The sequence below is a fragment of the Euphorbia lathyris genome, chromosome 4 (genome assembly GCF_963576675.1).
Source record: "Euphorbia lathyris chromosome 4, ddEupLath1.1, whole genome shotgun sequence".
Classification (NCBI taxonomy): Eukaryota; Viridiplantae; Streptophyta; class Magnoliopsida; order Malpighiales; family Euphorbiaceae; genus Euphorbia; species Euphorbia lathyris.
Genome location: NC_088913.1, coordinates 26,428,992 through 26,445,558, shown reverse-complemented (window position 1 = coordinate 26,445,558; position 16,567 = coordinate 26,428,992). Strand labels below are relative to the sequence as shown.

The window sequence follows — 16,567 nt, the reverse complement described above, 5'->3', positions numbered from 1 at the left end:
CACTATTTTTATATACTTTATTATGGAAAAGATACACACAACCTACATACAAATTCTTATTTATAGATCCTTATTACTACCTACCCATTACATATTGTCAATCTATATAAATGCATTCATACTCTTCTTATCTTTTTCATTGACTATTTTTGTTGTTTTCTCACCATTATTAAAATTTGATTTGCGATTCATGGAGGGATATCTTCTCTCCATCACGTGAAGATAGAATTTTTTTATTATTATTATTAAATGTAATTAAGTTTATTAAGTTTAGCAAATAGAGTATAACAAATTGGACATTGCAATTGTGAATGGGTATGGTTTGGCTTTTTATTTAACTAAGAAAATAATCTAATAAAATTGAGTTATAATTTAAAGAAAGCTTCTATTCTAATACCAATTAAAACTGACAACGATTAAGATGATATTTAGTTAATACTAAAATTATAATTTCCTTTAAAGTATAATTTATTCTTCTATATATGTATGTGTGTTTGTGCACTAAAATAATATTATGGTTATTTTCTAATTATTAAATTTATTCGTAATGTTTATACAACAATTTGTCAAATGGATAGCTATAGTCAAATAATGGTTATTATTATTATTATTATTATTATGTCGGACACAACAATGTACCTGAATATCCAATGCGCTTGAAGCATGTGTATAATACTAAATCTATTTTGACATGTGATATGAAGTTGAAAAGTTTATAATTTGTGTAGTGATGTTAGTTCAATTCTTTTCTTTTAAGGTTTGAATTACGTATTTTATTGTAACTGTTAGTATTTTTATTTTTATTCATGTTAATTTTTAATTTTTTTATGTTTAAACGAAAAAAGTTGTGCCAAAGTACCAGAGTCATTTGAAGAAAAAGTGAATTTAAGAATTATTGAATCATCACTAATTTTGAGTGCGTTGTTATGGGTGAGCGCGACGATGAAAAACAAAGGTGCACTTACCAGTTTTTATCGCATTCGCGACCCAAACTATTGAACTCCCACAAGATCCAAATTTTCCAAAAAATTATTACTTTTCATGGAATGGCTGTTATTTTTCTTCGAAGAGTTTGTCTTTCTAGAATATTTTTTTGAAGACTTATATCCCTAAAAATGAATAAATTAAATCTATAAATGGATGAACTTAAATGGAGGGAATGGTTATAAAAAAAAAAAAAAATCATTCTAAAAGGATGGAAGAAAATTGAATTAAGATCAAGTTTACCATTTGAAATGGATTGTGAAAATAGAGATCAGAAGGAAGAATATAATTTTATAAAAGATTGAGAGATGATCATTCTATTTTCTACTTTTTCATCTTATTTTTAATTTTCATCTAAAGATTGTTTCAAGAAAGCAAATTCAAGTAGTTTCTTTTACTAAATGGAGGGATGAATTATAATCATGATACCTAAATTTTATCCTCATTCAAACTTTGGTACTTTGATTTCATTTTTATATAAGAAAATATATTAACTTATCATTAAAAATATGGGTAAGTTACAATCACGGTACATGTACTTCATATCTTTTTACATTTTGATACTGATACTTTATTCGTAAGAAAATACCTGAATTTAAAAAGATCAGACATTATAACAGCTATAACTGCTACAACTGGTTAACTATTAAAGATGTTGATGATGCAGAGCGGATGTGGTTCCTAGCCTCTCTTAACGCGGCCCACAACATGAATATCAAGAGGGACGAAGGTTACATGGACGTATCCTGGAAGGCGTATCTTAGAAGTGTACCAGGAACGGATCCTCAAGATTACTTTCTGAGCAATGCAAAGGAAAGCAGCCAACAACCTAACAGTCTTCGTCTGCTATTTCCTACTATTTGTCTATACATACTGCCTATCTTATTCTTTATGTTCTTTCTTTTATTGTAACCCTAGAAAAGGGTAATCATGGCTTCCATCAGGAGAAGTATTTAAATTCCATCTTTGTAAGGATGAATAACTTTCATCAATCAATCAATTTTCTCTTTCAGAGTAAGGTCTTTATACCTATATCTTGAGATTAACTCCTTCTAGTTAAGCTAGAGAAGAAACTCTTTGTTGATTTATGATTAAAATAAATATGGTCGTCTGTGATCTGTATCAATTGATGTGACATAGTTTGACCAAGTCTTTGACTTCAACATGGGATCCACATAAATTGCATGGACAATTAAGTCATTCATTTCCATCTCTAATCTCACATTTCTTTCTCATTCATCTTCATTTTTCTCTCCCTGTAACAATTTCTTACTTCTTTAAATTTGTAAGGCTGAAAAACATATCCAAAAATATCAGAATCATTAAACAACTAGGTGTTTTTCGAACTTGAGAGAAACGAAGTAACAATTGTTTCAATATCAATCTAGCTATGCATGGAAGCATCCATAAATTTTTAATTGCAAAAATAAAATAAAATAAAGTAATACATTCCTTGCATCATAAAATTAGATATTGGACGGGTTACATAACATATTGAGCAATGTTCATGGGCTTTCTCGCGAGACCTAACTTGCGATGAGTAAGGAGAACGATGAGGGAGGTATTATGGTCATGCCATTCATTTGATTCTTCCTCCATCTTACCCAAGACAATAACAAAAAAAAAAAAAAATTAATGTCGTGTAGTCTTCAACGACATGTATGATGTGATATAAAAATAATACTTCAACGAATTTGGGGGATGCAATTAATGAAAAAGCAACTCAATTCCAAATATTGCAAAGATTCATGGTACTACAAATTTGTTAACAGTTTTTTTTTTCATTGATTATGAATTCTTTGGATTCTTACTTCAATTTTTAGGAATTCAAAGAGTTAAGAAATTGTTTTAGTGAGAGAAAAATAAAAAATGAAAGAGATAGAATGGATAGATTAAAGATGAAAGAAATGCTATATTATCTTTACAACTTAAGTGGGTCCAATATTTAAGTCATGAACTTGGTCTAACTATGTCACATCAACATTTTTAATGGTTAACTTTTTATAGAAGATCATAAGTACAATATCTTTAAGTCATCTTAAGTGTTCAAGTATTTTCTTGTGCAAAACAAAAGTCTAGATATTAAAGTGTGAAATAAGAGAACGTTAAGGTATAATGGTTGTAATTTACCTTTATTTTTAATGGTTAATCTTGTAGCAGGTTATATATACTATAAGGGTGTTTGTTTATCTACTTCTTTTTACTTTAAAATGAAGAATTTTATGTGTTTTGTTAGGAATTCCCTATTTGCCTTTTATACAAAGCTGAGAATTCCTATTTTTTGGAAAAACAGTTTTTTCCAACAGCAAATAGCAATCCGTAACAGCAAATAACAAACAACAAGTAAACCAAACGGATCTTATATTGTTCAGTCATCTTAGGTTCAAGTATTTTCTTATGCAAAAAATAAAGTTTAGATACTAAAATGTGAAAAGGGTAAAGGTGATATATAGTGTAATTGTAATTTGCCCCTTAATGGAGTTATAGTACAAAGTTAACTTTTTTTATTCAATACAAAGTTTCTCTTATTTGATAATTCATATTTTTATGTTAGGAATTAAATTAACTTTATCTTAATTGATCATTTTATTTTCACTAAGCTATATATATAATGATAGTTATAGTTAGGGATGGCAACGAATACTGAACGTGCATGTACCCGATACTACTCGACTCTAATGGGACTACTCGTACTATGTATAAAAGGATATGAGATCAAAACGACTACCCGTTAAGGATAATGGGACGGTATGGGAATACCTCCCAGGGTACCCGTACCTGTCAAAAAAAATTTATGTGTTTCTCTAATTGCTTCGATAAGTCAAAACTGAGAATTAATTGATTTGTTGTTCTGTACATTATTATTAAGTATTTATCTTTATAATCAATTGATTTGTTGTTCGACTATTTTCATTACTTTGCTCACATATTTTAGATTTTTTTTTTTTTTTGAAAGATTACATATTTTTAGTTTCATCTTTATAATTAAATTGCTTAGTTTGGAAATTAAATTATTGAGATCGATATGATATTTCCAGGTGAAGAATTTGTCTTTCGAAGGCTATGAAATTAATTAAATTCATGCATATCCAAATATTATGCATGCAGACCAATTAACCATCTAATGAGATATATCTGGAAAAGACCAGAATATATTCCAGTATGGAGCAGCAATATAGGAGAATATTAATTAATTAAAAAGGCAGAACAAGTGGAACACAAAGTCAAAATTCAATTTGATCTAATAGTTTATATTCTATTCAATGGCTATAAATACAGAATTCAAGTCATAACAATGAGCATCTCACATATAATGAAGAAATTAAGAAGAGATGTCTAACATGAAAGAAAGAGTTTCGTTTGGAAGCCAAGGATGACTTGCCTGAACTCCTAAAACCCTCAGTTGGAAATATAGGTTTTCAGGCAGTCATCTTTGGCTAATTTGACAGACTCTTCTTTGTCATGTCAGACACTTCTCTTCTTTAAAATATAATTAGCCAAACGAGGCATTGTTTGAAGATGATTATGATCAGGAAGAGAAGTCTTGCATGAGGAGAAAAGTTGTGTTTGGTAGCCAAGGATGACTTGCCCGCTCCATTGAAATAGAAGCTTCAGTTTTAAGGATCTTTTTTTTTGGGCTATGGGCATGCAGTCTCCTTGGCTATGCTGACAAACTCTTCTCTCTTTTGCAAGGCTCTATTTCTTCTTATCTCGTGTGTTATGGAATCAATTGCTCAAAATAGGTACTATCAAGAATAGCTTTTATTATTATTTTTTACAACTTGGATGATACAGATTGAAAGCGATAAATGGAGGTTTTAATCGTAAACCAACAAAGATCTTCTTCTCTAGCTAGACTAGAAGGAGTGAATCCCGAGAACAAAGGTATAAACCTTAATCTCAAAGAGAAATGATAGTTGATTGATAAAAGTTGCCATATCCTTACAAAATGAGGGTTTAAATACAACCTCCAAAAGATAAATAGAAGGACAGGGGCTATCCCTATTAGGGTTACAATATGGTTAACAATAAAAGGGTAAAATAGGTAATGCGCCTAGACAACAGGTACAAAGGTGCAGGTACGGGACGTCAGAGGTTGTTGGTGAATTCCTTCGGCAGGAAGTAATCTTGAGATCCGCCCAGTGTAGTTGTTGGTACACCTCATGGCGTACGCCTAGATCCGCCCCGCTCGCGTGTCCAGGGGATCCGCCCTCTTAGATACAACCTCTGTGGATACGCCGAGATGAGATCCGCCAAGGCGCGTGTTATTACTGAGCCCAGTTAGGATGTCCGCATCATTCTCTCCTTCTTTAAAAGAATTCAGCACTGGCTTGTCGGTGTTGTTCTCCAAAGGGCCATCTGACTTCCACGGGCTAAGGTCACGAACATTGAACGCCGGTGAGACTTTACCAAGCCAATTTGGCAAAGCTATGTGATAGGCATTGGCATTGACCTTCTTGGTGATCTTATATGGCCCGTACTTTCTCGGTCGAAGCTTACTGCTTGTGGCGTTGGCGAGTCTCTCTTTTCCCAAGTGTACCATAACCTCATCTCCCACTTCGAACTGTAAGTCCCTGCGGTGCTCATCCGCCTTAGCCTTTAGTTTCTGGTTTCTCTCCTCAAGGGTCTCCTTCACCTCTTGGTGCATCTGGACATACTGGACATAGTCTTTGGCTAGCTGGTTTGCAGTCACGTTTCCTTTGGGAAAATGGGCTATATCAAGGACGTGATTCGGGGTCTTAGTGTATACCACCTCAAAGGGTGACTTTCAGTTCCCGAGTGTACAGATCCATTGTAGGCGAACTCAGCTTGTGCTAAAACCACGTCCCACATCCTGGGCTTATCCTTACATTTGCTGCGCAGTAAGTTTCCCAGAGTCCGATTGACCACTTCTGTCTGTCCGTCTGTCTGAGGGTGGGCGGTGGTACTAAACTTCAGAGAAGTATCAAAAAGAGCCCACAAGGTCCGCCAGAAGTGACTCAGGAACTTTGTGTCATGGTCTGAGACAATGCTCTTTGGTACACCATGTAATCTGACAACCTCTTTGAAGAATAGCTTGGCAGTCGCTGAGGCGTCGTGAGTCTTACGGCATGGTATGAAGTGTGCCATTTTCGAAAACCGGTCAACAACCACAAAGATGGAATCCATGCCTCTCTGAGTTCTGGGTAACCCTAGGACAAAATCCATGGACAGATCCTCCCATATGGTTTCTGGTACAGGCAAGGGCAGCTGTAAGCCAGCATTTGTAGCGTGTCCCTTGGCGGTCTGGCAGATATAGCATCGTTCTACCAGGTACGCCACATCTCTTCTCATTTTGGGCCAAAAATAACGGGAACTCACTGCTGCATATGTCTTGTCTCGCCCAAAATGCCCCCCCAGGGATCCGCCATGTAGATCTCAGACCACCTTCTCGCGGATAGAAGTGCAGGGTAAACAAAGTTGGTTGCCCCTCATTAGATACTCATCCATTAAGTGATACGCCCCATCCCCAGGTTGGCGCTGGCACTTCTCCCAGATACTTCCAAAGTCAGGATCCGCCAGGTACTCTCCTCTGATGTGTTCGAAACAATCGGTCTCCAGGTTGACTGTTTTTATTAGTGCAATCCTCCGACTCAAAGCGTCCGCCACTATGTTCTGTTTTCCCGCCTTATGGATAAGCTTATAGGGGAACTTATCTATGAAGGCGGACCACCGGGCGTGCATGGCGCTTCGAAGTTGCTTCTGACTTCCCAGGTATTTGAGAGCTTGATGGTCAGTGTAGAGGATGAACTCTTTTCCCACCAAGTAATGTTCCCATACTTTCAATGCCCTCACTACAGCATAAAACTCTTGATCATACGTTGCCCACCTTTGCCGTGCCTCACAGAGCTTCTCACTGAAGTAGGCAATGGGTCTCTTTTCTTGCATCAAGACACCACCAATCCCAATTCCACTGGCATCACACTCAACTTCAAACAATTTGTCAAAATCGGGATACGCCAGCACTGGCGCTGTACTCAGCTTTTCCTTGATCAAGGCGAAGCTCTCTTCTTGGGCGTCCGCCCACTCGAACCCCTTTCCTTTCTTCAAACATTCTGTCAACGGGGCCACTATAGAACTGAAGTTCTTAACGAATCGGCGATAGAACGTTGCTAGCCCATGAAAACTCCTGATATCCCCCACGTTCCTCGGGGTAGGCCATTCTCGGATGGCTCTTACCTTCTCCCCATCAACTTGGATTCCATTCCCACTGACCACGAATCCAAGGAAAACTAAGCTCTCCATGACAAAGTCACACTTCTTGGTGTTGGCGTATAGTTGGTGTTTCCTTAACAGGTCAAACACGGTCTGCAAGTGCTCTTCATGTTCCGCCAAGGTCTGGCTGTGGATCAAAATGTCATCGAAATACACAACTACGAACTTCCCAATTACTGGGCGAAGCACCTGATTCATCAGTCTCATAAAAGTACTAGGGGCGTTGGTCATCCTAAAGGGCATAACTAACCATTGATACAATCCATCTCTTGTCTTGAAGGCAGTCTTCCACTCATCCCCAGATCGGATTCGTATCTGATGATACCCACTCCTGAGGTCAATCTTGGAGAAGACTCGAGATCCGCCAAGTTGGTCCAACATGTCCTCCAACCTTGGAATCGGGAACTTATACTTGATGGTGATCTTGTTAATAGCCCTACTGTCAACACACATCCGCCAAGACCCATCCTTCTTCGGTGTAAGTAAAGCTGGAACAGCGCAAGGACTCATACTCTCCCTAACGTATCCCATCTCGATGAGTTCCTCCACTTTTTGTCTCATGACATCATTCTCCTTTGGGCTCATTCGATAATGTGGGAGGCTTGGTAAACTAGCCCCGGGCACAAGATCGATATGATGTTGGATGTCCCTCAAAGGTGGTAACCCACTCGGCAGTTCGTCGGGGAACAGATCTTGATACTCGCCAAGTAGGCGGGTCACTTCACTCGGCATTTCCCTTTCGTCCCTTTGGGCGGATTCGTGATTCGCCTTAACCATTACCACGTATACCATTTGGCTCTCTTCACATTCGCTGACAAACGATTTGTGTGTAGGACAGACTACCAAGGTAGACTTCTCGTCGGCCTTTGGCTCTCTCACCATTGGTCTAAGGACAAACTTCACCCCATTCTTCACAAATCTGTAAGTGTTCTCTCTTCCGGCGTGGGTGGCGTTGTTATCAAACTGCCAGGGTCGGCCCAACAATAGGTGGCATGCGTCCATATCGACCACATCACAACAAACTTCATCATGATAGTTACCAATCTCAATCGGTACCTTGCATCTCTGGGTCACCCTCAACTCGCCCACGTTCTTGATCCATCCCACCCTGTAGGGATCAGGGTGCGCCTCTACCAACAACCCGAACTTCTGAACGGCGCTGCTACTCACAATGTTCTCTTGGCTCCCACTATCTATTATCACATTACATCGCCCGCCCTTCACAAGACAGCGGGTTCTGAATAGTCGGTGCCTTTGATCGCCCTCTATCCGGCTGGAGACTAACAAACGCCGTACCACATGAATGGCGTACCTCTCTTCACCCGCCACCTCATCATCTTCTCCCAAGGGTTCACAAAATACTTCATCCTCGTCGTCATAGTCATCTTCGTACCTCTCCATCATGTTGGCGCTCTTCCTTCTAGGACACTCATTGGATCTATGTCCTGGCTCATTGCACCGAAAACATTTGAAAGGTGCTGGCCTTGCATACGGATTGTTGCTCTTGGGTGGTATAGGTGCTTCTTTGTATGGTCTAGTATCTCCAACGGATCCCTTTCCCACACTGTTAACCTTGGCCCCACTGGCACTCGCCACCTGCTTGCCTTTGTCGTAAGACTTCACGTTATCTCTTCCTCCAGGCATATACTCAGTAGTGGCGGATCTCCTGGATCTCCCGGTCAGTTGGGACTCAGCCTTGAGGGCTAAATTCCTAGCATCTTGTACTCTAACCACCATCTGTGTGCCAATACGATCCTGGATATTGTATCTCAACCCTTCTAGATACCTAGAGGTCTTTTGGCTTTCAGTTTCAGACAGGTTGGCTCTCGCCGAAAGCCTTAAGAACTCAGAAGTATACTCATGGACACTTCGGGTCCCTTGAGAGCATCCTCTGTAGGAGCTGTAGATATACTATTCGTAGTCCGGCGGTAAGAACCGCTCCCTCAGCATCGCCTTCATCCATAGCCAAGATCTAATCGGATCTCTGCCCCCTCTTCTTCTTTCTTCCCTCATCTGATCCCACCAAACTGATGCGCCACCCTTCAGGCGATACGCCACCAGCCTTACTTTCCTCTCATCAGGAATCCCACCATACTCAAAGAAACGTTCAACTTCCGATAACCAATCTAAGAATCCCTCTATATCCAGCTCGCCACCAAAAGATGGTAAATCTATTTTTAGCTTAAAGGCGTCATCTCTATCAAAGTTTCCTAGGTCTGGTTCTGCCCTAGCCATACCCACACGCCTGTTATCAATCGGACCAACATCCCTCATATTTCTAAAGGCACCATTATTCCCAAGATCCTCAAAATCATCACTATCGCTATCAGCGTTATGCACAAGGACAAAGTTGGGTCTTCTTACCTCAGGATCCCTAGGACCCATTTGTGGAAGTTGGACATTTGTCAATGGCAATCGAGGTGGCGTGGGTTGCCTTTGGGGTCGTGGTTCAAGGACTCCTTCCCTCCTCTGGTTGGACTCCCCGGCGGCTGGCCTGACCACTGCACGGATCTCCAATCTGAGGTTTTTTAGGGAAGCGGTTAGCTCCTGGAATCGTTGGTCGTTTTGTTTCTTCCGCTCAAGGCTGGCCTGGATTTGTTCCGCGAGGTGCTCTCTCAGCTCCTCATATCTCCGGTCACTGGTTTCCATGGAATCTTGCGGTTGTCGGGGTTGAACCATTGCCAAAAGAAGTTTCGGGTCAGGAAACGATTAGCTCTGATACCAACTGATACAGATTGAAAGCGATAAATGGAGGTTTTAATCGTAAACCAACAAAGATCTTCTTCTCTAGCTAGACTAGAAGGAGTGAATCCCGATAACAAAGGTATAAACCTTAATCTCAAAGAGAAATGATAGTTGATTGATAAAAGTTGCCCTATCCTTACAAAATGAGGGTTTAAATACAACCTCCAAAAGATAATAGAAGGACAGGGGCTATCCCTATTAGGGTTACAATATGGTTAACAATAAAAGGGTAAAATAGGTAATGCGCCTAGACAACAGGTACAGAGGTGCAGGTATGGGGCATCAGAGGTTGTTGGTGAATTCCTTCGGCAGGAAGTAATCTTGAGATCCGCCCAGTGTAGTTGTTGGTACACCTCATGGCGTACGCCTAGATCCGCCCCGCTCGCGTGTCCAGGGGATCCGCCCTCTTAGATACAACCTCTGTGGATACGCCGAGATGAGATCCGCCAAGGCGCGTGTTATTACTGAGCCCAGTTAGGATGTCCGCATCATTGGACAACTAATGCTTTTTTGGGTACATAACGTGTACAACATAGTAGCATCTAACCATTTATTGAAATTTGATTAATTAATGGATAGTCAGAGATTTCACTCGACTATCCTGTTCTAATAGATTTTCGTACAATATTAAGAATCCATTTGATCCCAAAATTTGAAATGATAGCTAGAACACAATAATAGTTTTTATATACAGGGGAATCCAGTATTGGGACACTGTGGGTAGTTACCCCATTGACATTTATATTTTTTTTAAAACTCATGTATTAGTTTTGAAGTTTTAGAGCTTTGCCCCCTTCAGGTTTAAGGTAATACTGATCTATAATTGAGGATGAGGAATGGTTTTAAATTTAATATTTTCTTTTTATTTTTTTAATTCTGTTTTACAGAAAAACGACGTCATTTTATTTAATTAGAACTGCGTCGTTTTGTTTACAACAAAAAAAAAACGTAAATATTTAAATGTAAAACTAAATAGGTTCTAAAACAAATCATCAGTCTCTCTTACTCTCTTTAATCTCTATAGTTCTTCTTTCTCAATTCCTCTTTTTTCTTAAGCCTAAATCGAAATCTTTAATCCTAACTAAGAGAAATCCTAGATTCGTCACTGTTTATATATAATCACTTTTGACATACTCTTACAAGTGCACATTTTTTACTTTGAAACTTATACTACACAAGTCACTGTAATATATTGAAATATTTCACTGGATGGAGTTGTTATGATTTGGTGGTTTGATTTTCCTTTTTATCCTCGAACAAGTAATGTCGAAGACCAACTATTATCTATCTTTATCTATCTTTCTCTCTAAAACAAGCTTTCACAAAAAGTCTCTCTCTATTGGATATTTTGCAGTACCATCGACTTATTATGTGGATTAAAAATAAGTTCCGGATTTTACAAGAAAAATCACTACTCTAGACTATTCAGGAAAACTCTAAGGGTCTGCTTGGATGAAAGTTTTGTAAGGTTCATTAAAGGGAGGGGAAGGGAAGGGAGGGGAGATTAGAGAACCTCCGGATCCCACCAATTTGGTGGGACTGAAATTGGAGGTTTTTGAACCTCCATTTAACCTCATTTAACCCTCATTTAACCCTCATTTAAACTTAAACTCCTTCCCAAGCAAGGTTAAGCAAGGTTAGAAAAATAACCTCCATTTAAACTCCTTCCCAAGCAATGTTACACAAATAATCTCCCTTTAATTAACCTCCACTAACCTCAATCCAAGCAGACCCTAAATCACCCATATAAATTGTGATTAGCATTTAATGTGGAACCAATTTAGACTCCTATAAATTGGACTTTAGAATTGTGTATTGAAGACAGAGTGTATAAAACAAATAATTGAGTTAAGTTTTATTAATGTTATTGATGTTTTGTAGATGGCATTGAAAACAATTTTGTGCAATTTTGTGAGAAGAAGATATTAAAAAAAAATGTATGCATCTCTATGTGATGATAGATAATAACAGTAATGGCACAAACTTAAGGAGTTTATTTGATCAGTTAGCAGTCTTGCAGAGTAATATGACGGTAGAAGATTTTTTTTATTTATCCCGACCTTCTTACTATGTGTCTGTTTGAGCTTTTTTGGAAACTCGTCTTCAATCGTGGGGATAGTGTGGTAACTCTCACTAGCCACGAGCGGTTTCTATTTTTTGGCGATAAGATGGCAGTTCGTCCATGCGTTATCTTATTGGAGATAGAGATTTCCATCACCTATAGGGTATGTGTGGGGCAAGGATGGGGTGAAACACTCACCAAATCTTTTTTAGGGATTTTTTTGAAACCGTTATGGTGTAAGTATTGGGACAGAGTGGAGAATACAACCCCGTCTCGCCCGGAAAATTTTAGGGTACTCGGGGAGTAATACTCCAGACTAATGAATTCATAACACATATACATATATTTTTTCTTTCTACCAATCATATTCATGTAGTGGTATTCAAAGTGATTTTTATTGGTCGGGAGTATTACTCCCGGAGTACTGTAAAATTTCTCATCTCACCCCTAAATATTAACATAATTCATTTCCTTTTTTTTTTTAATAGATGATTGGAGAAAGAAAAATAATAAAATCTCGTGCAGAGTTCAAGAGTTTTTTTCATGTTAATACATATAAATTTGGTTTTATGATTCATCATTTTCTATAGTTTATATTCCAGACAATCACTAAAAAAAATGAGCTTTTACCAACACAACACTTTTATAAAGTGTTTCATGGGCTGACAGCTGAAAAGCCCATAAATGTATAATTTTAACTCATGGGCTGAATTTAGAAAAAATTATCTTAAATAAAAAAAAATCGATTCCAGCCATCGATACCTAAAACTCTTCTCACAGCCACCTCCATACTCTTCTTCTCAGCCATATGGATCATGGATTCCCAACCATCTCGATCAATCATCGATTTTGGGAAATGTTATTCTTCAATTTCTCTTGTTCTTCAGTAGCCTAATTAGGTCGATTTCTTCTTCAATATCATGAAATAGCCATCTCGATTACTTTCATCTGAGAAATCAAATCCAGCTAACAAATCAAAACTTAGAGGTGGTGAAGTGAGGGACAAGATCGAGAAGAGGGAGAATCCGTTGAGAAGAGTTTTCTTAGTTCAGATCTGGACTTGAGTCCAGAAGTTAAGGTTATCAACTCATCTTATTTACTTCACTTTAATCTTAGGTCTGACACTTCACTTTAGTTTTAATTTACTCCCAAATGAAAATTAAGAAATTGGAATTGAATTCACATGTTTAACACTCATGGTTTATTCACAAAGGGAATAATAGCAGTATTACTGTACCTAGCCTTCGAAACATTCTTCACATGAATTTTGAATGGTTGAGTAGGTGGCCTAGATTTGGCTTTACGAGATTAAATCTGGTTAAGTTTATATGCGATTAAAGTGGTACATAGTATCTTCAGAATTGTATGAAAAATGGCACTGACACTTAAATGTTCAAGCACTTGCAAGGTTTTACTTGGTTTTTTACTTAGTTGTTCAAGCACTTGCACTTGGTTTATCCTCATTAATATTGAATTATCAACTTTTGTTTTATTGAATTTGTATTGGGATTGCTTGTGAACAGATTTTCAATTCTAAGCTCGTTCTGGCATCTCCAGAAACCGCGATTATGCTGCAATTTTGGGAGTCATTGGTCATGAGGTTGACTATTTATATCTGCAAAAATGACTTTCTGTGTTCATTTTTTTATTACTCCAATTGCTGAATTCTATTATTTTGACTTAAATTTTCGTCATTTCCTTATGGAATTCGTTGAAGCTTAAGGGAGAAGAGCTTATTGGATAATTGCTTCTTGGACGAACTTAACCTGTCAAAGGTTTTCTCAATCAAGAAATCTGATTAGAGTGATATTAATGTTCTTTCTCGCTCTCTCTGGTGAGACTCTTATTAATATTGTTGAATACTGGGTTTTTTAGAGGTTTCATTTTGTTTGCGGATGCTCTTTACTCTTTGGGAATTAAGGTTCAAAATGGTCCTTAAAGTTGGTAGTCCAGCTCAATTTAGCCTAACTTGAACTTTAGGTACCAACTTAAGGATCTTCATCGAACCTAAATATTTTAGGTATTGCAGAGATTCAGGTTCGACTGTGATAATAAAATTTTATAATCTTGTTCTTTCTTTGGAATAACTACAACAACTATGTTTCTCTGTATGGTCTGATAAATTTCTGCATGTTCAGGAACTACTTTCAGCTAGAGTTAATGTCATGCCAGAAAGTATTCACGAGGTTATAGCGCAGCTGGCTTCCCGCCTTGCACGATGGGATGACAGGTGGTTTTTTTTCTAGTAAATCACGACATTCTCCATTTGGTTAATTGAATCCTTCCTATTTGGATGATAAATGATAAATGAGATAAAGGAATGATGATTGAGTACGTGGTTAGTATCTGATACTCAATTTGTCTTCCTATGTTTATAACTTGTTTGTTATTTTCTTCTTTTGAAGAGATCAAATGATTTAGCATAGTTATGGTTTTAATTATTCCTTAGGTTATTCCGCAAGTCCATATTTGGAGTGGCAGATGAAGTTGAATTGAAGTTTATGGACAGGTGTGTCCATGCATGTCCATTGAATAATTTCATCTTCTACTTGCTATTACGGTATTACCTATGCATAATACATATCCATGATTTTCATTTTGTTAAATTAGGAGAAGTCATGAGAACTTGCATCTTTTGGGCATAATCTTGAACCAAGAGATCAGGAGGCTGTCAACCCAGGTAACATAATTCTGAATTACTTCAAATACATTATATCTTCCCTTATTTGTGAGGTCATCATCTTGACCAATTAATTAGTGGGACTCTTTTCTTTTCTGTGTCTATTTTGTTGTATAAGAAGAGATTGAGGAGCCTGAATTGGCATTGTCTTTTTGTATGAATTCTTACCAGATTCTCTTCCTCTATCTTAACTTGCTCTAGTAATGCTTTATAAATATAAATATATATGTCTGTTCATTGGACTTAGTTGGTCTTATCACATAAGGTATGTTCACTCACTAACTCGAGTTGTTCTTTGAATCTAAGGGAAAAACGTTATTACAAGAGTCCTGTCAAGTTTGGTTTCCATGACTCTATATTATATGCCCAGTATAGAAATTCCTTGGTCTTGATAATTGACAAGTTTAGTTATCAGGTTGAAACTTAAGTGGTCTATAATTATTGTTATTAGATATTTTTATTGTTAGTAATTAGTAACAAATACATTAGATATTACTTTTTTTTTGTGGTACTATGTTCTATTGTCTATAATTCCATTAATCAAGTGTCATCATAATGTGTTTCTCATTTCATATGTCAAATGGCTTATTGTTTATTCTACTATATCTGCAGGTTCTGTTAATTGAATCTCTGTCATGGCTGCCTGAAGAGTATATCAGCAGAACAACTTTGCAATTAGTAAGCTTTCTCTCTCTATCTCGTTCTGCCAGTTCTGTTTATGTGCTTTTAGGGAGCGGGAATTGTAAACGCGTCTAATGGCTATTTGTCTACCAGCTGTATTTGAGGATCTCAAAGCTGCTTTAAAAGAAGCACGCCCGATATGTATTACTTATATCTCTATTTATGCAACTTAAATATTGGGTCCATGGGCTTGGGGTTTTTTTGTGTTTCTGGTGCAATTTGTTTGTTCTTTGACAGTTTTCAAGACATTCTCGGAGGTTTTCTGTATTTGTGGTTATTATTTTGTTCTAAAGTCATTGAAGCATGTTATAGTGTGAAAAACCAATTTGAAATGCAGTTGTTTCATATAATTTCAATAGTTTTCTCAGATGCAGACTACAGATTTCAGTTCTAACAAATATATACTTAGTATTTTAGGCCAAGTACTTTTAATAGCCTTATTGGTTTTTAGATTTTGGGCTTCTAATGTTTTGCAGGTGTTGAAAAAGGATGGAAAAAGGTCAAGAGGAGAGGAACATGGAAGTAACAGTTTGTTTTCTGCTAACAGAATGCTTAGAGTCTTTCATTCACTCTGTTTCATTAACTCTGTATGATTAGAGTGGTCCTGATACAACTGTTTTGATCATGGGAGCAGGGGTGTGGGGGTCTGTCTTGGATATAGAGAGGTTGCTTTGGGTTGTTGAGTTAGGGAATCCTCTAGGTCGTGGTATGTATTTAATCGAATTTTGATATTATTGTTGTACTATACAAGTTTGTATGAGACTTCGAATTTTTTGAATCAGATAAATGGGAAACACAATTTATATTTGGGCACTAAATTTAAATTTGAATCAGATGTATTACTAATCAGAAATCATTTGTTTGTACAATTCAAGTTTGGGCACTAAATTTTTGGCGACGGAAAAAAATTTTGGCGACGGATTACGACAGATTTCTGTCGGTAATGTTTTTTCTTGAAAATCGATTTATAGGGGCGGTTTAAACCGCCAGTAGAAAGCGTCGCTAATAAAAAACCTTACCCCGACGCTGTAGTAAAACCGTCGGTAAACGTAGCAACGGTCGCAATCACAACACTTTTCCGACGGTTTTCGAAACCGCCGCTAATGTATATACCGACGGTTAAAACCGTCGCTACTGGACAAAAAAACCGTCGGTAAACGTCTTTTTTGTAGTGAATATTG

The 16,567-nt window shown here is 37.5% G+C and overlaps 1 protein-coding gene across 2 annotated transcripts; it reads left to right on the top strand.

Moving 5' to 3' along the window:
* Nucleotides 1–12,769: 12,769 nt before the first annotated feature.
* LOC136228038 (uncharacterized) lies at nucleotides 12,770–16,191 on the top strand. Of its 2 annotated transcripts, XM_066016866.1 has the most exons (8): nucleotides 12,770–13,103; nucleotides 13,549–13,625; nucleotides 13,743–13,859; nucleotides 14,164–14,255; nucleotides 14,475–14,534; nucleotides 14,636–14,705; nucleotides 15,318–15,383; nucleotides 15,863–16,191. In XM_066016866.1, the coding sequence occupies exons 4-8, from the start codon at nucleotides 14,191–14,193 to the stop codon at nucleotides 15,977–15,979; spliced, it is 378 nt and encodes a 125-aa protein (XP_065872938.1). In that variant the 5' UTR covers nucleotides 12,770–13,103; nucleotides 13,549–13,625; nucleotides 13,743–13,859; nucleotides 14,164–14,190; the 3' UTR covers nucleotides 15,980–16,191. The 2 variants fall into 2 exon arrangements, with proteins under 2 accessions (XP_065872938.1, XP_065872939.1); XM_066016867.1 differs by lacking the exons at nucleotides 12,770–13,103; nucleotides 13,549–13,625; nucleotides 13,743–13,859 and adding an exon at nucleotides 13,882–14,062.
* The last annotated feature ends 376 nt before the right edge of the window (nucleotides 16,192–16,567 follow it).